The 25,513-nt window shown below is 41.2% G+C and overlaps 1 protein-coding gene across 14 annotated transcripts in view; it reads right to left on the bottom strand.

Moving 5' to 3' along the window:
- The window catches only part of LOC148891393 (receptor-type tyrosine-protein phosphatase F-like), a 232,682-nt gene that overhangs the window by 128,446 nt on the left and 78,723 nt on the right, over nt 1-25,513 (bottom strand). For all 14 annotated transcript variants that reach the window (XM_089009063.1, XM_089009067.1, XM_089009066.1 and 11 more), the window contains 2 exons: nt 21,809-21,974; nt 1,833-1,978 (listed from right to left, as the gene is read on the bottom strand). In XM_089009063.1, the coding sequence (XP_088865189.1) occupies nt 1,833-1,978; nt 21,809-21,884 (222 nt within the window). In that variant the 5' untranslated portion in view covers nt 21,885-21,974. The remainder of the gene's footprint in view (nt 1-1,832; nt 1,979-21,808; nt 21,975-25,513) is intronic.

Here is a 25,513-nt window from a genome sequence, read left to right as displayed (position 1 = left end):
GAGACAGTCAGACAGAGAGACAGAGAGAGAGAGGGAGATGAAGAGAGAGAGAGAAATATCAAGAGAGAGTGAGTGAAAGAGAGAGAGAAAGAGAGTGACAGAGAGACAGAAAGAGGGACAGAGAGAGAGAGCGGGAGAGAAAGAAAAATATCAAGAGAGAGATCAAGATAGAGAAAGTCAGAGAGAGAGTGTGCGAGAGAAAGTGAGTAAAAGACAAAGATAAATCAAGAGAGAGAGAAAGAGAGAAAAAGAGTGAGAGAGAGAGAGAGAGAGAGAGAGAGAGAGAGAGAGAGAGAGAGAGAGAGAGAGAGAGAGAGAGAGAGAGAGAGAGAGAGAGAGAGAGAGAGAGAGAGAGAGAGAGAGAGAGAGAGAGAGAGAGAGAATCAGTGAGATGGTGGACTATGGCGTCCTTGTTTTGGGTTTGCGAGGGCAGAGGGTTGACCAGTGAGCTAACATTTCCATCTGAGCAGCGTATTTTAAGTGACAGGAAGTTAGGCTTGAAACCAATGGACAAAATTGACCTACTTTTTTGTCCTCAACAGGTTTTCCCATCTGTTGTTTACACCAAGTAGCACAAAATATCTAATAACAACACATCCACAGTAATAATAATAATAATAAAAAAAGCAAACACTTTTCTTTTCTCCGTCAACACCCCTCGCGGTCAACTTGGCAGCTCTCCGCAGTCTACCAAGTCGACCGTGACCAACTGCTTGGCTACTCCCGACTTAGACATTGCACGCTACTGTGTTTAAATGTGAGAAATGAGGCTGGTTCTTGGAATCGTTTCTTGGGCGACACTTGGTTATAAAGACTCTTTAGATAAGATACGATTTAGCTAGGCTTTGGGGAGATGTTTCAACAAAAAAGATCGAACATCGCCACATTCTACATCCTGACAGTCCCCAATTTATGAACATTTTTGCAGATACAGTACAGTGAGACCTCAACTTACAAACACCTTGACTTACAAACTTTTAGTCTTACAATCGTCAAATTTATGAACATTAAACCGTATAACAAGCACTATTTTCATAATACACACCCACCACGGCTGGCAGAGTGATCTTCGGCGGAAGCATACGACCGAACAGCACCAGAGGTTAAGTTACCAACAGTCCTTATGGAAGGTGACTCTCCTTCCATAAGCCATCAACGACCATCAAAAAGGTAAATACAACTTTATTTTACAGCACAGTTTATTTCTTTAATTACAGTACTCATGTAATGCGCCTCCCTTTCCAAACAGCAATTCCCTTTGACCTTCAACCTCCAACGCCATTCCATCAAGCCATAAATGACCATCACAAATGTAAATAAAGTGACTTCATGATACAATGCAGTGTATTTCTTTCATTACAATACAATAGCACATTTATTATACATAAAATAAGGTATGTTGTGTGTAGTTTTAAGGCTTATTTAGTTGAAAAGTATATTTTATGGAAACCCGGGAACGGATTATTCCCATTTTAATGGTTTCCTATGGGAATTTTTTTTGGAGATACACACTTTTTGCCTTACACACTCTGTCTGGGAACCATTTAAGTTTGTAAGTTGAGGTCTCACTGTATGTCGAAACATGTTCGGACAGAGATGCTGTTAGTTAGATTTTGTATTGTGTGCCTTTTTCTGGCAGAGCTCGTTTGTGATTGGCTGTGTAGAGTATGTGGGCGGGAGAAAAATCCCTCTTCCCTGTTGACGCTCAAGCGTTCTGAAAGTAGCAGCAGTATATACCATATAAAGAGCAATGTATGGGCGGAGAAGATGATCAATAGCGATGCGGAGGCACAGGGCGTCATGTTCCGCTCGTTGGAGTTGCAGGTGCTCACCTCGAAGCGTTGCGAGCTGACTTTCTTTCCCTTCTTCATCCAGGTGATTCTGGGTTTGGGCTCGCCGGCCGCCTGGCACACAAAAGATGCGACGCCGCCCGAGATGCCCGTTTGGTCTTCAGGGGATTTGATGAAGCTCGGCAGATCTGAAAACGGATGATGGGAAATCATCATCAAAACATTCAACAACAACAACAATACACACTTTTAAATGACATTTATTATTATTATTATTATTATTATACATACATGTCCGATAAATAATAAAGCAATAAATACAATTCCAAAAAGCAATTAATGGGAAAAAACAATTAAAGGACAACCGACGTCACTTTTTTTGTTTGCTAACTGACATCATAAAAACTTTTTATAGCATCTAAAATACCCAAAACACACAGTATGATATTTTTAGTCAAATGCAAAACACCAATAAAAATGACTTAAAGTGTCTAAAAAGTACTTCAATTTGAAACCGGAAGTGGCCGGTTTCAGAAGGTCCCGCCCCCATGTTCGTGGTGTCACGGCAAGACGTCTTGCCTTGCTCGAGAATCAAAACGATGGCTTCAGATTCGGGGAATATGCTTTCTTGTTACTCAGCCAGTTATGAATATGATTCAAATAGTTCTGAAGAAGAAAGCATACATGTTTGCAATCGATTAAAGAATTCATTCTGTGTCATTTTGAGGCAACAGGGGGCGGGGGGGGAATGTCACACCCAAAAAAGGCAGAAAATGGTGACAAACCCGTGTAAGGAATTAATCAGCCCGTTTCCACAGGCTGATTAATTCCTTACATGGAGCTTTGTCACCCTCTTCTGCCTCTTTTTGGTCCTACATGACGTTTTCAGACCAAAGTACAGCAAAATGCATTGACGTGACGGAAGGACTGCGACAATGTGTCCTTTTTTCGGTCAGGGGCGTTCCTTCAGTGACGTAGGGTGAGGACTCGTCACCAACTCAAAAACAAGACTTCCGGAATATTCAGCGCGATTCTTAAAATGTAAAATATAGCTATAGGCGGTGGAATCTTATTAAAATACGCTGAGTAGAAGTCATTTGAAGCCATTTTACAAATTATGGACACAACTTGTCCGGAGACGTCGGTTGTCCTTTAAATGAATAAAAGACCTGTTTTCTTCATGCTCGCAACAAAAAAAAATATGAATTTGAATGAAATTCCCTTTTCAACATATAAAGAAAAAATATTTATTTAACATTTTTTAGGGAGGGGGTGGAGTGTCAATATGCTATGTCTTATGTTATGCCGTGTACATGCATTAAACATACTAATCAGAAATTTGCTAGTTTGAAAAGCACTCATTCCACTGATTAAATTGGCTGGCAAATGAATCGGTTTGTTCTTGCAAGTAATTGAAAAAAAAATAATTGATTTGTATTGTTAATTAAAACAAATCCTGCATACAGCATACAACATAGCAAAATAATTAAAACACATTTATTTAAAGAAACGATCAAAAATAATGTCAAATTTCTGACTTGAAATAAGGTTTCTGATTGATAGATTCATTTAGTGATGTGAGAGTTATCACTTGTTTGAATTCTTTTCAAAAGAGCCTATCAGCTACCATCTACGAAAAGTGGGAGTTCACAATAAGACTGAACTCGAGATTTAAAGTAACAGCAGATGTTTAAGGATGTATACATAAAATCAACCAATCAATCGGACAAATTGCTTTTTGAACAGCATTATGGAATAAACAGGTAACATCAGACTTACGACCGACGTGACTTAAGACCACCCGTACTTACGACCACGACCGTCAGACCCTTTTTATATTTTTAATTCTACGCCTGGTACCGCAACGCACTAGCAGCCAGCAACGCGTACTACAATTTTGGCCAGCCAGCATTTCACTCTCGCACAGCAATCTACTGCGTGACTACACTCAGTACAGTAGTTATACAGTACAGATACCGTCTGTGCAAGATCTCCTGTCGTACTGTACACTGCTCTTTACCTTCGGTGTTTTTTTCAACAGCACGCATGCATGGAAAGCTGTGTGTATTTGGGTCAGCAGAACGTGTGCGCACCGACACTAAAAGGTAAGTATAAAATTTACAAACTGTACAGTAAACAGTTTGGTATACATTACAGGTACAAGTATACAGGAATAAAAATTGATAATATGAAATATAAAATGGTAAAAATTACACTAAAATGTATAGAATTTATAAATGAACTGTAAAGAGTTTGGTATATAATAGTATTCAATAAAAAACGTTGCTTAAAAACAACAGATTGACATCGTATACTATCCTGTCGTAAAAAGCTTGCGTCGGCCATTTTGAATGGGGTTCGACTTACGACCATTTTGTCGGAACGGAACCCGGTCATCGTTTGGTCATTGGACATCGGTCATCGTTTCGACTGTAAACACCACCATGATGGATTTAAAAACCCAACTGAATAATTGAAACCAATTAAAATACTGTATAGTCAAAATAATGTAATTCCTAAATTAACTAAAATAATAACATAAGAACATCCCCCTCCACCCTAACTGCCTGTCACTTTTCAAAAGTCTCATTTTGAGGGAGGAAGAAAATCTCTATTCAGTTGGCGTGCAAATGACTTAAAAATACAAAAAAAAAATGTTTCTACACATACCCGCACTCCCACAAGTAGTCATAACTCGATCGCGTGTGTTTATGACAACACTGAACTCTCGCTACCCCTGTTTACCTTCACAAGCCGGCACGCCCTGTGCGATTGCGTGTGGTTGTGACAATGGGCACACCTTGCCGTTATTTACCGTCACAATAACATGATCCTGGCTTTTGACCAGCATTGCAGCGGTACACTTGCTACCGCCTTTTATTTTCAGCTCGCCTTACATTCGCGCAGTTACATTTAAGGCGGGATGTGGGGAACACCTAAACCACATAGGCAAAGACACACACCGTCGCATGGGAAGAAATCATTATGTCCACAAAGGAGACGTTAGCATTCCCTTACTGAAAATCCACTGGGAAAACTCCAGCAATGGCTGCCAGCACGTTGTTCAATAACCTCTCTTGGCAAGGAAGCGGATGACTAATTAGTCTGATATTTTGACTGGATTGTTGTATGCTCAAATAGTTCCAATGTGCTCGCCCCAATTCATCATGGACTCCACTTGAACAAAAAACATGAAGAATATGGTGATGTCATTGAATCTATCGACAAAAACTGTTCTGACTAGAACCCAAGCACTCTTAAGATATGTGTTTTCATGCTAACGTTATGTTAGCTTAGCAATTAACATAGCTTCTACAGCTTTCCCCCTGTTAATTTCTCCTTATACTCCCTTTGTGGGATGGATACTTATAAGAAATGTAGTTTATTTGCCGCTATGGAGACCGTGAATGAGTCAGGAGAGAAACAGGGACGTTGAACAGTCATTGGTAGACAACTGAAGCGTGTTGCTGAAGTTGCTATTGCTAGTTACTTTGACATTGTCTTAACTCATTCATGCCATTCCAGAATTTATCCGGGAATTAAAAACATGACGAGGAGCACCATTCCCAAATTTGATCGTGTTTTGGGTTTTCTTGAAGGGGACGGGACGGGGGATGTCGATAAAGCGCTGGTCAGACCTCTGGCAATGTTTTTTCCTCCCATGAGCGGGCAGCATTTGCCTTTTGTACAGCTCCCCCCACTTGCACTTCACATAACTCCAGACCAATATAACATAGGAATAAACTATTTCTTTATCTGATGAAAGAAGAAATTCTGAGGTTTCTTACGCTGCATTGAATGTTTATGTAGTCCTAAAATTCAATATTTTATGGGTCCTGGAGTTTGAGTGACAATGACAAAAACCATGGCATTGATGTGGACACATTTTTGCACATTGTCTGGCAATGAATGAGTTAAGATGTGTGTTTTCATACGAACATTGTTAGCTTAGCGATTAGCATGGCTCCTACAGCTTTCTCTCTGTTAATTCCTTTGTGAGACAGATACTATACAGATACAGAACAGTAGTTTATACGCCATTATGGAGACTGTGACGGAGCGAGAGAGAAACAGCAATGTTGAACAGTCATTGGTAGTGTGTTGCTGAAGTTATCGCTAGTTACTTTGACATCGTCTTAATCTGCTGACTACCCATCTGCGGGCGACATAACCAGCCTATTACAGCTGCTGGCGGCCACGATGACCAAGGCTAACCTGGATATAACCCCGCGTTGGTGAGAATTAGCATTTTCCAGATACCATTGGCAGCCTTGCCCTGATGTTATTGGACAGGTGGATGGAACACATAAATATTGCTTATATGGAAGAGAAGAGAAAAGAAAAGCAATTGCACTGTGTCATAGTCGGCAGCATAAATGAGACAAGATTTCCCATTAAAACACAAGCGGCATATTCCATGGTAAACGGCGGATGTCACTTAGTGCGAATTGCTACAAAGTGTTTTTTTTCTGTACTGACTTTGGGGATTGCGTGCAATATAAATGTGAGTTTAGCCAGCGTGTCTTTGAATTAAACAGTCATTCCCCACAACACTTTCCCATTTAAATAACAGTAAGACTTTCAAGTGTGTGAATTGTTATGCCATGCGAAGTAATCTCGGGTGCACACACTCACACACGCGCAACCATCCCCATTGTTCCTCGACCCGGTTGACATTTGGCTGATATTTAGGGCCTGCTTGTTGCACTGAAAATATTTAGAGTGCAAATCCTTTCCTTCCCCTGTAGGCACCGAGCTGTGCTAATGATCGCAACCTGATAAACTGTTCTATCCAATCATGCGTCATTTGTATATGAAAGGGATGATTGAGTCAAGAGGTTTTGGATCCAAGACCGGCATTCTGATTATCACTGTTCTGACTGGCAGAGTCACCGTTGCGATATCTGTACACTCCCAATTTTCAAGTTAATGCGCGATGGATTTCGCTCGTGGATCAGGCGGCATTAAAAAGGCTTTTGGGTGTCAACATTTCACATCATCGGATCTTAGAAATCACGAGTTTGGTGGAGACATTGGGGGGGAGTTTGACTTTTTCACTATTTTTTTTTTAATCCATTTAAGCCAGCTTGCTACATTTTGATAGCCCCTCCGATGAGTTGCATGGTTGGTTCAATGCTTGCTCAACATATTAGCTAAATCATTCATTAACTCATCCACTGCCAGACATGTGCAAAAATGTGTCCACTCCAGTGACAGGGTTTTTGTCATTTTCACTCAAATTGCAGGACCCACAGAATCTTGAGTTTTAGGACGACATCAACATTCAATACAGCATAAGTAACCTGAGACCAGGGGTCAGGAACCTTTTTGACGAAGAGAGCCATAAAAGTAAAATATTTAGAAATGTTTTTCAGTGAGAGCCACACACTCGGATGCACGCACGTGTGGCCACTTTTCAACAAAATGTATGAATGTATTATTTAAAATAACTGTGATAGTACTCACCATTAACATGAATGGTTTTCCGTTCTTAATGATTGGTAAAAATCCAGACAAACGATCAGAATGAAAGTCAATTTGCCGTGTCCATACGCGAAGTGACTGCCAGCTAGCCTGCGCACGGCTCGTTTGCTTCCTCACTTGCTTTCTGCAGTCTCTCTCAGAAGTATATTGATGCTAATGTTAGCATGTGGCTTGTCAAAGTGCCACTGACATTCGACTGTTTCATCGATTGTATTGCTTCACTGCAAATGAGAATCAGAACCTTTACTCCTCACAAAGACACATTTGGTCCGTTAAACTGTGTGATACTGGTCATTTTTTTTACTCGTCGGGCTTATTTAAAAAGGATGTTTACCTGTTTCAACATGAACAACTAGTATCAGCAATCAAAATTGCGCTTTCCTCCAACCTCGGTCAGTATCATCCAATCGAAGTTGCGCTTTCTGCCAACTGCAGCCCAAACAGGAAATCAACAGCGAAAAAGCGAGAATATGTATTGAGTTTTATCAGCGAGCCAGATGCAATCATCAAAAAGAGCCATATATGGCTCGGGAGCCATAGGTTCCCAACAGATGCCTCAGACCAGGGGTGTCAAAGTCATTTTTTGCCGCGGGCCACATTGTAGTTATGGTTTCCTCTCGAGGGCCGTTATGAATTTGGGGAACCCATTAGAATGTTTAAATCCCTTCAAATATTACATATAGAGCACACAGCAAATTAATGAATAATTCGTTTTCAAATCTGAAGTCAAGAATACTGATACTGAGAATACTTTTATTGTGGTTGACATCCAAAAATATGAAATTTTGGCTCAGATTTTAGCAATCATCATGGAATTTAACAAGTTTGATTTGTTTTCGCGGGCCGAAAAAAAATTATGTGGCGGGCCGGATTTGGCCCGCGGGCCTCGACTTTGACACTTGTGCCTTAGACTGTCTTTTTTCATCAGAAAAATATATTCAATTCTAAGTTGTATGGGTCTGGAGTTATCCGAGCTTAAAATCGGGTTGGCTTTACAACATACAATACAATACATACATCTGGGTTTATATAGCGCTTTAACAACAGCTGAAGCTGGAACAAAGCATTAATATGGAAAAAAGGTCAATGCTGCCCCTTGTGGAATAGAAAAAACATTTCCAGAGCTCATGGCCAGCGCTTTATCAGCACCCAAGTGTAAACAAATAACCTAAAACATGAAAAAAAAAATCAGGAATGGCGCTCTACGTCATATTTTCAATTCCTGAATAAATTCGTGAATGGCAGGGATTGAGTTCATGAGAAACATTTGTCACTTTAACCGTTTCAGGGTTACAAAGGTGATGACAGCGGATAGCTTGTCATGTTTTCAAAAGGTTAATAATCAACTGCACAAAGATACCAAGTCACTCCTCCTCCAAACAAAAAATTGGACCGGGTGCTCCTGCAACACGTCTATGAGGTTATCAAACTGTTTGAGTTTTGTCACTTTCCTTTCCTAAAACTCCATTTTATTCTCTCCAGTGCCCATGTCCCATTTTCTGGGCTGTCAGGCAGTTGTCACATGAAAACAAAAGCAAGGATGAGGTGAAGAGAACACATCAGTCTACCTATGCAAATCCTCCCCCACAGCTGAGAGGCGCGCTCTCCCCACCTGCCTTCTTCAAGGCTTTTTTTTTCTTCTCAAAAATGTTGCCAACTCCTTTTTTGACTTCTAACACATGCTCTCCTTCCAGGTGCCGTTCACCATCAATTGTCAAACTCAGGCCAGGTAAATTTTAAGGTTGGTTTTCGCGGCAATATCGCTTTGAAGTCAAGATGAAATCACATTGCGACGTCTGTCATGATCAAAGACGTGACGGGATAACATCAACTAGGTGGAGTCGATTTATCTAGTAAAGAATCAAAGCCAAGTGGAAATTCATAACTCAGCCAGCATTTTTTTTTCTCTCTGACATAACGCGGCTTCTTTTTCATTTACAACTGTGATTTTTTTCCCCCCAGGTGTTGTTACTGTAATAATTGGGTGAGGTCAACGACTTACACAATGTTGTTTAACTCATTCGCTGCCATTCTCGAATTTATTCGTGAATGGGTTTTGGTTTTTCTTGCCAGGGGTGCAGATAAAGTGCTGGTCGGACCTCGGGCAACGTTTTTTCCCCTCCATAAGGGGGCAGCATTTGCCTTTTGTCCAAGTTAGCGCTTTGTTACAGCTTCAGCTGTTAAAAAGCTACAATCCATATATATGTATTGTACTGCATTTTGTACAGCCACACCCATTTAAAGCTCAGATAACTCCAGATTCGTAGAATTTAGGAATTAACTTTTTATCTCATGAAAAACAGAAAGTCTAAGGTTTCTGCTGTTTTTTCTGCTGTTGCATTTCTTTGTAATTTTATAAAAAAAATATATTAACTCATTCACTGCCATTGCAAAATGTATCTGGGTTTTGTTTTTTCTTGTTTGGGTGCCGATAAAGCGCTGGCCGTGGCCGCTGGCAATGTTTTTTTCCTTTCCCTTTTTTCCACGTTTTTTTCCCCTTGCACAAGGGAGCGGCATTTCCCATTTTCCTATGTTAGCGCTTTGTTCCAGCTTCAGCTGCTGTTAAGCGCTATATAAACCAATATGTCTGTATTGCATTGTATTCTTGACAGCCACCCTCATTTCAAGCTCATATAACTCCAGACCCATATACATGAAAGAAGATAGTCTAAGGTTTCTTACGCTGTATTGAATGTTTATGTAGTCCTAAAACTCAATATTCTATGGGTCCTGCCATTTGAGTGAAAATGACAAAAACCCTGGCATTAGAGTGGACGCATTTTTGCACATCGTCTGGGAGTGAATGAGTTAATCTTCACCGTGATAAAATATGTCACATCATAAAGTGAAATGACTACAGCAGATTGACAATGTTTATTAAAAAAAGACAAAATGAAGCACAATTTCTTCAGTGAGTTTAATTGCTATTTGTTCAGATTGAGGTTGCAAAATAAACCAAAATGACGGTTTGCAGGGTGGAAAAAACAGCAGAGAAAATGAACAAATTATGTGAAAAAGTCATTTGATTCATCGTTATAAAACTCAATAAAAGGCAAGGTGTGGTATCTTAACCGCTAACGTCTTTTTCCGTGGCTGACAATCATCAAACCTGGTGCCTTATTTGAGATCCTCCTCGGCGGCGTCGAGTATCCCAGATCGATTTGCACGCGGCAGAGTGAAAAAAAAAACATTCATTCTTATTAATAATAAATTAGCACGTTATCATTTTCACAAAAGGCGACACTCGGCGCAAATACGTCGGATGCCATCGAGCGGCTGAGTTTAATGGAAGGCTTTCATCTCGGCCATTTTGACAACCTATTAGCGGGCTACTTGTTTGCAATTAATTCCAAATAAAGCCGCCTCTAAGTTATTTACCCCAATGAAAATGAGGCACTTTAGGCTGTTTAAGCCAATTCCATTTGTGTTTTGCGCACCAAAATGAAAATGTCTGTCTTCTAACACTATTTGATTGATGAAACTCATCAATCCGCCCATGCATGATGGGGGGGGGGGGGCACATCTCAAATTTTGCACAATTTAGCATTGCCCATCTGTTGTTGTGTAGGTGCTTGAAATGTGTTAGCAATTAGAAAAAAAAATCATTGAGGTCACTTTTGAAGAGGCCCTCGAAACTGACAGCTTCCCTCATGACAAAAGGTTAGTGGATACCCGGGCAGACAACTCTGAAACGTTTCCTGCCTGGCCATAAAGTTGCCTGCCCCATTTTTCCCAACTTGAAACACAATAAGACAACTAATGGGAAAAAAAAACATTGTTGCGAACTATAAAGGATTTTTTAAATTGAGGAAGTACCTATCACAAATGCTCCCTTGCTTATTTTATGGTAAATATACCTTGCTGAATATTTTGCTCCAGTTGTCATCATGGTGCACAATGCAATGATTGCGTTGCGTTGTCTGCTCAAAGCCACGTGGACACCTCTTTCTAAGCACCTTTCAAAACTCTCAAGTACACTTTACAGTCACGGTAGAGTCCGAAGCACGAAACAGGCTTCTGATTGGCTGCTGTGCCGAATATACAAATTGCAAAACGTGCTTCGGACTATACCGTGACTGAAAAGTGTACTTGAAAATTTTGAAAGCTTAGTAAGAGGAGTCAAAGTGGCTTGTAGCAGTTTGCTTGTAGCTTTTGTTTTATTGAATAAAACAAACGTTTGATTTGAAAACAATCTTTTTTTTTTCTTTAAGAAGTTGTCGGCCACGCGGGCTGAGACATTTTGAAAGTTGGACGCCCAACGTAAAAGTTGTACGCCCCGGGCCTCTGGGCAGACGTTATTTCAAACACTGGCACACTGTCATATTTTCAATTCCCGAATAAATTCGGGAATGCCAGCGAATGAGTTAATATGTGGAGGGGATGAAACATTCTATTGGTTTCCCCAAATTCATAACGGCCCTTTAGAGGAAACCGTAACTACAAAGTGGCCCGCGGCAAAAAATGACTGACACCCCTGCATCAGCGTATTAAAACAAAATGCAGTCAAATGCCCACCTCTAATGTTTTTCGCCCTTTTTCCCCAGTCATCTCACCTCAAACTTTTTGTGAGACATAAATAACAATTTTCTTTTTCCATTTCCCCGAAGTGTGAGTTGGCAGACTGGCGTTTCACTCGAGTCAAATTGGACAAGCGACATGACTCATAGCCGTTGAGATGCCTTCCTATCTGTCCAAACCCATAGCGGCGAGAAGCAAAGGGGAAAAACATCAAACTTTCAATACCCCAACGGACCATGAAGAGGCTGGGGGAGTCGGGCGGCTTGGCGAGGTGCGGCGGGGCTCGACTTTCTATCAGACCTCGCAGCTTTCGGTGAATTATTCAAGACAGCAGCGAAAGAACAAGAACTCTAAGTGCAAAATTACCCTTCACTCCTCTCTTCTCAGTGTGACTCGCCATTATGTAATGGCTTTCATCTTCTCCAGCCCGATTATGACTTGGGAAGGGGAGGCATTGCTAAAATCTACACACGCTCTCTCCTCTTTAGACGGCCCAATAAGCGCCGTGTGACAAAGACGAAAAACACACACACTGTGATTTTAGCAAGGCACCGACCAACGCCCAGAGTGGCCATTAAAAAAAAAGGCTTGATGAAAGTGCTTTTATGTTTTATGAGCAATCACAGGGGTCTCCCAGTGATAGCATCGTTAGTTTGATTTTACTGGCAGAATTCACAGACAGGGGGTCCAAACTGCATTGAGACAAACGTGATTCGTAACGTTGGATGATTTTGTCACATGGCAAACCTTCAGCTGACACAGAAGACTGCTGTTGATCGTCATCACGCTCTTGTTTCGACAACCTTGGGTAATGGCAAAATGTAACAGTGGCATAAAAAAAAACAAACAAACAAAAAAAACACTGGCAATAAAGTAAAGTACAATATCCAAGTCGAATAAATCAGGAGGGCGATGTTATGAAGCATTTTACAAGATACAGAAACTCAATTAATCACTCGGATAATATAACAAAACTCACTCAACCTGGTGGATTTTCTATGAAATCCATGTTTTGTTTCATTTAACTCGCACGATGATGGAATAATTAAACATGCGGGTGAAATCCCTCGTTCCGATGTTAGATTAGCCTCACGAAAACCTCACAAAAAAAACCCCGCAAACGCTTTTCACGTTGCTACTTGTTAGAATGAACAGATGAACATCAAACCTCGGATAATAAACAATGTTTTCATTCTTTCACCAGAACCATCCTTCAAACGGGTGCTGCCTTTCCCGAAGACAGTCAGAGCGACTTTCTCAAAACAAACCAAGGTAAGGTGAAAAAAAGGAATGCTTTCGCTGACTCGTTCCATTGAACTGTCCTTCAAACCGTGACTGATGCATAATTTAATGAAAAAAATATCAATGCATTGCTTTGATGACGTGAGGATATTTGTGGCTGGACTTTAAAGGACAACAACAGACACCATTTTTTTGGTTTCCTAACTGACATCAGAAAAATCGTTTTATAGCATCTAAAATACCCAAAACACGCAGGCTGATAGTTTAAGTCAAATGCAAAACACCAATAAAACTGAGTTAAAGTGTCCCAAAACTACTTCAAAATGACGCCGGAAATGGCGAGTTTCAAAAGGTCCCGCCCCCCTGGTCCCGCCCCCTTGGTCGTGTCACGCCAAGACGACTTGCCTTGCTTGACAATCAAAACAATGGCTTCAGATTCAGATCAGATGCTTTCTTGTTACTGATCCAGTTTTGAATATGATTAAAATAGTTTTGAAGAGGAAAGCATAAACGTTTGCAATCGATTAAAGAAGTCCTTCCGTCTCATTTTAAGGCGTCTGGACTCCAATGTAGGGCCAGGAAAATGCACAAGATGGCGTCCAAGCTAGGTGGGAAATGGGCTGATTTGTCTGCTGGGAATTTGTGTCAACTAGTATAAAATAGTAGTCTTGGTGCAACAAACAACGATTCACCATCGCGTTATTTATGTGTTTTCCTTCTAATTTCGCCATCAACACGAAGTTTTCAGACCAAACAAAGTACCCAAAATGCATTGTGTGTCGCTTTGTCGGTCATGGCTGTTCCAGATGTGACGTCACGTACGGACTCGTCACCAACTCAAAAACAAGACTTCCTGAATATTCAGCGCGAGTCTTAAAACGTAAAATATAGATATATGCCGTGGAATCTTTGTAAAATACGCTCAGTAGAAGTCATTTGAAGTGATTTTACAAATTATGGACACAACTTGTCCGGAGGCGTCAGTTGTCCTTGAAAAAGAATCAAAAGCATCCAGAGGCCATTGCCATATTCACGTATCATTCAGACAGTATTCTGGAATGTTTTAATATGACAAGCTTTGCATAAAAGGAAGGCGGGCATGTCAATCAAAAAATTTAAAGGACAACCGATGTCTCCGGACAAGTTGTGTCCATAATTTGTAAAAGCGTATTTTACAAAGATTCGACCTCATATAGCTATATTCTACGTTTTAAGACTCGCAATGAATATTCCGGAAGTCTTGTTTTTGAGTTGGTGACGAGTCCGTACGTTACGTCACTGAAGGAACGCCCCTGACCGAAAAAAAAGGACACATTGTAGCAGTCCTTCCATCACGTCAATGCATTTTGCTCTACTTTGGTCTGAAAACGTTGTGTAGGAGCACAAAGAGGCTGACAAAGCTCCATATAAGGAATTAATCAGCCTGTGGAAACGGGCTGATTAATTCCTTACACAGCTTTGTCGCCATTTTCTGCCTTTTTTGGGTGCGTCATTTCCCACCCCCGATGGCTCAAAATGACACGGAATAAATTCTTTAATCGATTGCAAACATGTATGCTTTCTTCTTCAGAACTATTTGAATCATATTCATAACTGGATGAGTAACAAGAAAGCATCTTCTCCGAATCTGAAGCCATTGTTTTGATTCTCGAGCAAGGCAGGACGTCTTGGCGTTACACCAGGAACAAGGGGGCGGGACCTTCTGAAACTGGACACTTCCAGTTTCAAATTGAAGTACTTTTTAGACACTTTAGCTCATTTTTATTGGTGTTTTGCATTTGACTAAAATATCACACTGCGTGTTTTGGGTATTTTAGATGCTATACAACGTTTTTCTGATGTCAGTTAGGAAACAAAAAAGTGACGTCGGTTGTCCTTTACAGTCCATTTTGGAATACGTCAGTGCGATGGAAATCCGAGCTAGCCCGCTAAGTGGCTACTGCTTTGAGAAGCAAGGGGCTTTGTTAATGCTGTCGGTCGGGGTCCCGTGGTCACCTACACTCCAATTAATAGATCAATGTGGGCTGAATGTTAAGTGTATTAAATGATCCCGAGAGATGGGGGGGGGGAGTGTTCAGTTGGCGAGAAGGGCTCCCGCTTTCTTCAGCCACACGCCCCCAAACCCCGCTTTGAGGGCGTATAGGTGAGCTCATCATCAATCACTGCGTGACCCCGTCCTAACCCTCCCTCGTCACTCCACTCACCTAATTCATTTGCCTCTTTTTGGATTCGCCCCCCCCCCCCCATAAGTGCTATCGTCGTCTTGACATCACCAGCCCCTTTGGTCTTCGCTCATTCAAACTCCCCGCAATCGGCTCATAAATAATCTTGACTGTCTTCACACGAGAAGGATGAGATTAAAGTTTTACAGGATTTGCTTTTTCTTCTGTATAAGATCAACCAGGTCGCGGCTCTTTCGTGACGATGGAGGGAGTTGGGTGGGGGGGTTGATGTTTAAAGTCCAAGCGAATTATTTATGTCCATGTTTCCATTCAGCTATCCATTTTCTATTTTGCTCAATCTGTTCGCTCTTCTTGAAAGCAGGACATTCGGGTGAAGGCCAGTTGACATCCAGGATCGGTCGCCATTAAAATGCATTGACTGACCCCTATTGCTTTTAACACTGTTTCCTTGAGCTCTCCTTCCTACACCCAAATGCCCAAAAACTCTCATTTGAGGTTCACAAATGGTTGTTTGTCTGCATTTAGCTGGCGACCAGTCCTGGGTGTGGACCCAGAGAGCTGGAATATGCAACAGCCAACCTGAAACCCCGATGAGTATACAAACCAAACATGATGCCTGGAATTGATTTTAACTCATTCACTGACAGACGTGCAGGGTTTTTGTTGTTGTCATGTGAATTCCAGGACCAAAAGAATTAGAGTTTTACGATATAAATATTCAATATAGTGTGAGAAACCTTAGACTCTCTTTTTTTCATTGGAAAAAACAGTTATTTCCTAAGCTATATGGGTCTGAGTTAAATGAGGTGCAAGTGGGGGCGGCTGTCCAAAAGGCACACGCTACCGCCTCGTGGGAGGAAAAAAATCATTGTCAGAGGTCTGACCAGCGCTTTATCGATACTCCAATGGCAATTTTTCATCAGAAAAAAAAGTTAATTCCCAAATTATATGGATCTGGAGTTGCATGAGCTTGAAATGAGGGCGGCTGTACAAAATAACATGCAATGCATACATATTGGTTTATATAGCGTTTGAACAACGGCTGAAGCTGTAACAAAGCGCTAACATGGACAAAATTGAAATTCTGCAACGTGTGGAAAAAAAGCTTTGCAAGAAGCCATAGCCAGTGCTTTACCGGCACCCAAGCATGAAGAACCAAAACCCGAACAAATTCAGGAATGGCGCTCAATGTCGTATTTTCATGCCTCCATCCATTTTCTGTCCCGATTCTTCCTCTTTAGGGTCGCGGGGGTTGCTGGAGCCTTTCAATTCCTGAATACATTTGTGAATGGCAGAAAATGAGTTAAAGGACAGCGACGGGTGGGCTGAGTGTCAACCGTTTAGAAAGCTGTTATTTATTTAAAAAAAAAAACTAAACTAAACAAAAAAAACCTAATTGGAATGCCTTCCTCGTTGTGTGCTATTGATGACTCTGGGACAAAGTGGTGGGGTTTGGGTGACTGCCCGGAGCCCCGCTATTGAGCGCCTTAATTAAACAATTAATCTCACATCATTAACCTCCGCAGATACCCGTCTAAGCCGTCACTTTGTGACACTGTTGCACTTTGGCTGATGAAATCAATTCCATCTACTTTATTCCGTTGATGTTATTAGTCTACACATCGGCCATATTGCTTTTTCTGGATCATTCTCCTGCCACCAAGGTCCCAGGGGTCCATCTTTGGCGGGCCGGGGGGATCGCAGCTGTGTGCTAAATGCATTACTTTCTCTGAGTGGCACTACGAGGTGGATATGGTTACCTTTAATTAAAAGATAATCAATTTCCCTGTCCCCTGTTTGATTTTGAACTGGGAGACCATATGGTCCCGTTTATAAAAAACAAAAACAAAAAAAAAACAATCCAATTTCCAGCCGCCCAGCTGCCCGTCTGGTTGCCCCCCCCCCCTTGTCCGCAAACCACTTTGGCACGTGCATTACATCACCACATTGTAAGAGCTTTTAGAGATTGCCAATTTAATCTAAAGGCTTGTTCTTACAACAGGCATTGTTTGGGAAGCTATCGTTGTGCTCGCAAACGTATCCATTCAAATCGGAGTTTATTTTGTAATGGCGAGAAGTCGATATATATAGTCAATAATATATAGCTAATAGATAGCTATCTATTTGCTAGTTAGTTAGCTTTCTATCTATTTGAGTTACTTCCGAGTTGAGTGAACGCTGGCGTGTGTGGCTGCCCTTGCTTACCCACAGAAAAATTTGTCATGTGAATGTAAAGTGACCTCGAGAGTTTTGAAAGGCGCTTTTAAATTAAATGTATTATTATTATATGGAGGTGTGCCTTAAATGTGACATAATATTGAGTCACAACAGGTCTCGCAATTCAATTCATTCATTAAAGGACAACCGACGTCACTTTTTTGTTTCCTGAAATCAGAGAAACGATTTTATAGCATCTAAAATACCCAAAACACGCACTATGATATTTTTAGTCAAATGCAGAACACCAATAAAAATGACTTAAAATGTCAAAAAAGTACTTCAATCTGAAACCGGAAGTGGCCAGTTTCAGAAGGTCCCGCCCTCATGTTCGTGGTGTCACGGCAAGACGTCTTGCCTTGCTCGAGAATCAAAACAATGGCTTCAGATTCGGAGAAGATGCTTTCTTGTTACTCATCCAGTTATGAATATGATTCAAATAGTTCTGAAGAAGAAAGCATACGTTTGCAATCGATTAAAGAATTTATTCTGTGTCATTTTGAGGCATCAGGGGGGGAAATGTCACACCCAAAATGGCGACAAAGCCGTGTAAGGAATTAATCAGCCCGTTTCCACAGGCTGATTAATTCCTTACATAGAGCTTTGTCCGCCTCTTCTGCCTCCTTTTGGTCCTACACGACGTTTATCAGACCAAAGTACAGCAAAATGCATTGATGTGATGGAAGGACTGCTACAATGTGTCCTTTTTTCGGTCAGGGGCCAACTCAAAAACAAGACTTCCGGAATATTCAGCGCAAGTCTTAAAACGTAAAATATAGCTGTATGCGGTGGAATCTTTGTAAAATACGCTCAGTATATACGCTCCGGTGTGCCTTATATATGGAAAAAGTTTGAAAATGCACCATTCATTGAGGGTGCGTCTTATACCCCGGTGCGCCTTATACACAAGAAAATTCGGTACTTGAGGAGCTGAATTTAAAAAAAACAAAATCTGAGGCATGTTTCTCATTTTGCCAAATTGTTTGTCTAATTGCACATTTGACAAACAAGTACAACACAGGGGTTGCTTGGAATGAACAACATGCAATAAATCATCCTATGGCTTGTATAAGCGGGCGCACATACGCTTCGATATTTTAAAGTCACGTTCCAAGGTAATAAGTTAATTACGGTGGCGGCGTAATCCTCAAGCGTGTACCCAAAGGAGGCCTTTATGGTCGTCCTGGCATGAAAAGCCCGTCCGGATTAGAAACGAGAAGCACGGCGAGGCGACATATACATCAAAAGCTTGTTAACGCCGACGAAATAACTCACGACGCCGCACAAAAGATGGGTCGCTACAAGAAGCTGGTGACTTTGAAGCCGACCTTGCGGGCCCCTGAGGCCTATTGTGTACAAGTGGTGTGGGGGGAGAGCCCCCCCTTACCCCTTGCTTGATTAGGCTTAGCTCCCTGGGGGGGGGGGATCGATGGGGATGTCTGCGATCAGCGCTGACTGTAATAACATTGCCTTGCGTGCACCCAATGACAACACAAGACGAACAATGTCACCGGGCTGATAGCGCCGCCGCCCCAGGATTTATTTGCGCTGGCGAATCAGGACGTGGCTTTAATTGTGCAGCGGCGTAAAATGAAAGGGGGCGGTTAACGGCGACGAGCGAGCCTTTGCATGGGGCGGTAGCTCGGCTGCGTCATCGAGGACCCTTTGCACGCCACTCGTTTCTGAGCCAGCTGCTTCAGAGCACCTCTGGCCAAGCAGAGGAAGCGTCAACACATCCTAGAAGCGAAGGCTATTCTTGGCAACACACATAAAAACATATCTTGTATATTTCCAATTTCTTCTTTTTCCCGTCTTTCCGCCCACACGCAAACTGGGTGTCAGGTCACTGAGTTTTTGGAAAACTCGAGATTTATGTCAAAAATGAAAAGATAACAGTGCACTGGGGAGTTTTGTCGTTTTGCATGAAGATTTTTAAGACCTGCCCACGGCCCCATCCACTCAACAGGCCCACTCCATTGAGCTTGTCCTTAAATTTTAACACCTTGTGCAATCAAGATAGAATACATTTTACAGTGGGAGCAGAATAAACAACCAAAATGTATCGACGCACCCCAACTTACGAACGACATATGTTATGAACGGTCGTTCGTAAGGTTAATTTGTTCGTAAATTGCTTCAGTGCTGTAAATGAGTGAACATGAAAAAAAATGTCTAGTTTAAGTTTCAGGGTGAAATTAGAAATGTTTGGACACTTTGATTGTGAGTTTTTGGCAGGTGTGACACACTGGCAAACGTTGACCTTCACCGTTCACGATGCACTTGTAATAATTTGAGGGTGGATTATCACGACGACTCTAAAATTGAGATCGCAAAAAGGAATCTAAACCGGTTTGGATCCAATTGAGGCCACACCCGAGGAGATTGGGTGGAGCAGATTCATTTTTATCCCAAAAGACGGACAATTCCGGTGGCTTTCTTGCAAAAGAGACAGTCTGAAATCGTTTCATCATAAAACCTGCCGTGCACCCTTCCCCATAATATCTGTCTGTCGCCTGCACTATAATACAGGAAATCCAAAACCGACACTATCAAGTTCACATAACTTGAGTTGCAGAGAAATTACAGACACCGCATTTACACAACCCTGCTATTAGTGGTAGGTGTTATTTTCGCCCCCCAACGGTCTTTTTTTAATTCCACGTCTGCTTCGCGCTGGCGGTAATAACAGGTCTGCTGTGCCCGTTTTTTTTTTTCCTCGCATGCATGCACACCAAAATACAAGTGTAGCTTACCCTCAGACCAGAGGCTGGGTTTTTTTGGGGGTTTTATCTTCCCTTGTTCTCAGTGGGAATGCTTTTTTTGTACATGGATCAACTTATTTATTTCTAAACAAGCCTGCGTGGCTTTATCTGTAAAAAAAATGAGAGACATGGCCAACATTAGCCAGTCGAAAGCTACTGATCGGTCGCCACCTACGGATTGAAGTCAATTAGGCAATCCTTGAGGGTTAGAAATAAATATGGCGTGATACATTCCGATTATTGATTTATGTATTTATTTAGGTAATTATTTATTTATTGGTCTAGTTATTTATTTACTTATGTCGTATTTATTTATTTAGCATGTATTTATTGACTAACAAATTAAGCAACTAATTAATTAATTAACTCATTCGGCGTGACAGATTTTATTTTTTTATTTATTTATCTGGGTATTTCTTTATTTACTTGTGTATTGATTGATTTATTTATTCTGTATTTATTTATTGACTAACAAATTAATCAAGCCATTAATTAGTTAACTCATTCACATCCAGTCATGTGCAAACATTTGTCCACTCCAGTGCCAGGGTTTTTGTCATTTTCACTCGAATTGCAGGATCCACAGAATATTGAGTTTTAGGACTACATAAACATTCATACAGTGTTAGAAAACTTAGACACTCTTCTTTCATCAGGAAAAGAGAGTTAATTCCTAAATTATATGGGTCTGGAGTTATCTGAGATTGAAATGGGGTCAGCTGTACAAAATACAATCTATACATATTGATTTATATAGCGCTTTAACAGCTGAAGCTGGAAAAAAACGCTAACATGGAAACACGGGAAATGCTGCCGACTTGTGGAAAAGAGAAAAAAACATTGCCAGAGGCCATGGCCTGCACTTTATCGGCACCCAAGCATGAAAAAGGAAAACCCGAACAAATTTGGGAATGGCGCTTGACGTCATATTTTCAATTCCTGAATACATTTGTGAATGGCAGAGAATACGTTAAGTAACGTTTGTTTATTACTTATTTGACTTAGTAACAAGCATGCGAATCAAACCTCTGAAAATGGAGGACACTGATTGGCTGTGGCGACCCCTTGAAGGGAAAAGCCGAAAGGAAAAGATTTTATTTTACTTAGTAGACGCCAATTTTCAGTAGAAAAGGAATCTGAATCTAAAATAATAATAAATAATCATAGTAAGCAAGTGCTTAGAAGACTTTGAGCAACACCTGAAACGAAGGCCTCGTCGTGGTTCAGTCGTGGTGACTGCAGTTGTACACATGCAAATGAATTACGGTGACGCTTTGACAGCACTATAGGTGAAGTCATGTGTTGAATTCATTCCATCTCTGACCTTGTATTGGCTACTGCAGAGCCTCTCAAGTATCCCGCCCCCCACTTCAATAGATGCTACAACAGCACCACATCCCGTTGTGCACCTATTTTCCCGCCAGGGCTGCCATTCAGCGCGATAGCAGATGGGCCAGAGACACAGATGGCTCTTTTATTATCACAAAGTAGAAGCTCCATGTCGATCCGAGACGACCGTATAACTATGGAAAAAAGTGAACTTTCTAGCCCACGCGTTCCCGATGCAGGTGTTGAATTGAACACGCCGACAATATCGAGCAAAGATACTTACTGTCTGCCAATGATGAGATCACAGCGCAGCTGAGGAGCAGGACGAGACACGCCCCTCGGTGTGGCGGGGGTGCCATGTCTCAAGGTTGGCACTGCTGCTGCTCCAGCACTTGCTCGTCGTCCCCCCTTCAGACGTGTCCCGTTTTGACACGATCAAAGGTTAAATCCTGCAAGGGCATACATGAGCACAATTAATAAAAGAAAATTAAAGGATAACCGACTCCATTTTTTGTTTCCTAACTGACATCAGAAAAACGTTTTATAGCATCTAAAATACCCAAAACACGCAGGCTGATATTTTTAGTCAAATGCAAAACACCAATAAAAATGACTTAAAGTGTCCCAAGACTATTTCAAAATGACCCCGGAAATTGCGAGTTTCATAAGGTCCAGACTTCCCGAATATTCAGCGTGAGTCTTAAAACGTAAAATATAGCTATATGCCATGGAATCTTTGTAAAATACGCTCAGTAGAAGTCATTTGAAGTGATTTTAAAAATTATGGACACAACTTGTCCGGAGGCGTCGGTTGTCCTTTAACAATCCGGATATTTACCGTTACATCATCGAAAACCGTGATAGACATCCATCAGTTTGTTTCTTTAATAGCTTCTGTTGTCAATGCAACTTTCTTACTCCCTGCCCTCGACATTTTCAAATGGAAGAAATGGCACCTGCAATTAAATTGTTGGTATTTGACCACAAGCTAGGACTATTTTCTCTGGAAATAAAGCAGGAACAAATTATTTTTCCAGACAATATAGCGTGCTTGACTTGTAAAGTCATCCCACAAACCATTGCAATTTTCCTAGGAATCAATGACGCAGGGACTGGACGACCCACCAAGCTCCCAACTAACCTCTGAGGTGAGGAAAACAATCCGAGATCCGATTGCCCGATATTTTACATTAACGCTATATGCAGACTTTTTTGGATCTGCCGTCTTTGTCACGATTTGCAAAGTGGTGGTGGAACCCCCCAAAAAAGCAGGCGGAAGGGAGGAGCGGGGTGTATTTGACAAATTGTATGAAATAAAGTCGGCAGGAACAAAATCTCAAACAAAGCCATCAGAACAAAAAGGTCCAAAGTAGCGAACAAAACCAGGAGTAACACATGATCATTTTCCTACTTGGGTGCATCTTGGTCTGGTAATCGGCTGACCAAAGTTTAAATATCAACAAACTACATTCTAATTTTTGGACAATTTAGTCTTCAACAAACCTAATGTGTTCGTGGACCCCCGACTACACAAAGAAAACCTGTTTCTGTCATGCATAGCAAGGTGGTGGTGGTGGACCCTCAAAAAAGCAGGCAGAAGGGAGGAGCGGGGATTATTTGATATAAAAAAATTGTATAAAAGTTGGCAGGAACAAAATCTCACAGAACAAAGTCATCAGATCAAAAACATCCAAAGTAGAAAACAAAACCAGGAGTAAAACATGACAAGATGAAACAAACCTGACAGGGTGAAACCAACAATGACATGACACTGAATGGTTGTGTCGGAAAGTCCTTTTAACTGCCACTGATTAAAACGAACCAATGACATCTTGAATTGGCTATCCAAAATAAATCATAACAGCAGTTGGGTTACACACATTTTCATGTAGCGAGCCACCACAAATACATTTTTGTCTCAAGTAGAAGATTTTGGTGCGAAAATATGTTTAACAGTGTTCATTGCTGGAGGAAACTCAATATCACGACTGATTTCCTTTCTGGTACGATACCGCAAAGACACGTGACTCAACCTCATTGGCGTTTTAAGTTTGGAAATCAATCTTGGTGGTATGATCTTAAACAGTATTGATCTGTTTCACTACTCCTGCAGGTGCAATGGCCGTCAGGTCAAATTTCACGGCGTACTCTGTGCTCCTTTTGTTGTTTTTGTGTGTGGTTTGGCTTGGTAACACCTGTTTTGGATGATGCTGTGAAAATGAATTGTATTAAAATCGGAATTTCATACGACAATGATAAAAACGACGCTAACTCTTTCGTCTCGATTCCAGGAATGAGCTGTCACTCTGGATTCCAGGAAAGACTCGTACCACACACATGCGCAATTCATCTAAAGGAAGCGAAGAGCTAGCATTTAGCCAATCGCCTGTTCTCGTGTTTTGAATTAACATTGCTGCTTTGTTTTTTTTTTCTTTTTTTTAGTACAGTGATACCTCGGTTTACGAACCCCTTGGCTCACGAACTTTCCGGTTTACGAATGTGATATTTATGAAAATGTTACCTTGGCATACAAATTATTTTTCGGGATACACACGGAGCTGCCACAATGAGTGATGTGTCGTTTGCGAACGAGCCCCTACTCCTAACAAGAAAATGGTAGCCGACTTGGTTTTGTCCTCTATTCCCCGCCCCCAGTCTTCCGTTAAAGCCACGTGATTGGTCAAGAATGCAGCAGTGAGGGGAGGTGGTTTAAACATTAAAGAGACAGGAAGACGACAGAGAGAGACTGAGAAAATGGATAGAAAACAGTGAAAATTGGACTTGTTTCAACTTTGGTAGTTCAAAGGCAGAGTGGAGACTGTAAGGTTAAAATTCTCATCAATCAGGCTCCACAAAGAACCCGCGCAAGCCATCTGTACACTTGATGCAAAAAGCTATCAACCCAGCTGAACAGAACACAATTGATGAGGAACTAGATAAAATCATCGCAGAGAAAGCACCTACAAGGGATCATTCCTCAAGATGGTGAAAGAAGAAGGCTACGTTCCTCATTAAGTGTTTAGCACTGATGAAACCAGCCACTCCATTCCATCAAGCCATCAACGCCCATCACAAAGGTAAATAAAACGACTTTATTAGACAGTACAGTTTATTTCTTTAATTATAATACGATAGCACATTTATTATACATGAAATAAGGTATATTTTGTGTAGTTTTAAGGCTGAGAAAATTATCAAGTAGAAAATTATGTTTTATGGGGACCTGGGAACGGATTATTCTCATTTTAATGGTTTCCTATGAGACATTAATTTTTGTGATACACACTTTTCGCCTTACACACTTTCTGGGAACCAATTAAGTTCGTAAGCCAAGGTATCACTGTACTGACTATTTTGACCATTTTTTATTTATTGTTTTAATTGGAAACCGTCATTTCCTTAACCCGGAATGGGTTAAGGAAAACTGTAGTTTTTACGGCAGGTGTGGATTGATGGAAAAAATATCTGAAAAAGACAAAGGAAGATAGCCATGGCGAGGAATGATCTTCTTGAAAAACTCAATCCTTTCCCAGAGGAACGCCGTTCACTTGACGCTCTCCATTAGCAAGATTGTTACTCCAGATGGCTTCAAATTAACCAAAGTGCCACTATGTCACGGAAATGCAACATGTACGCTAAGCTAAGATCCCGCCACCCTCTCAGCCCGCGACCTCCAGGGGAGAACTGCGAGCAGCATGTGTGCCACAAATGAAGCACAATTAAGTAAGTCATAAAAAGGCATCAGCTTTAAAACAGTTGGAGAAAATGTATTGGGAGAGAAAAAAGGGCTCTTCAGGAAGCGTGGCTTCTTTTTTCTTTGTTGTCTTTTTAGGGATTCGATTTAGTGTCGAAAATAATAGGATCAAGATATATGACCTAAACTTTTTTTTCCTCCATTTTTTTAGCCTGCAGTTTCTGCCTAATGCTATTACAAATAAAGTAACTGTACGTGGCCATAAATTGCACTAACAAAATTTCTTATCCTCTC

This window comes from Hippocampus bargibanti, linkage group LG11 (genome assembly GCF_051943395.1).
Source record: "Hippocampus bargibanti isolate YZ-2025 linkage group LG11, ASM5194339v1, whole genome shotgun sequence".
In the NCBI taxonomy this organism is placed as follows: domain Eukaryota; kingdom Metazoa; phylum Chordata; class Actinopteri; order Syngnathiformes; family Syngnathidae; genus Hippocampus; species Hippocampus bargibanti.
This window is presented reverse-complemented; position numbering and strand designations above follow the sequence as displayed.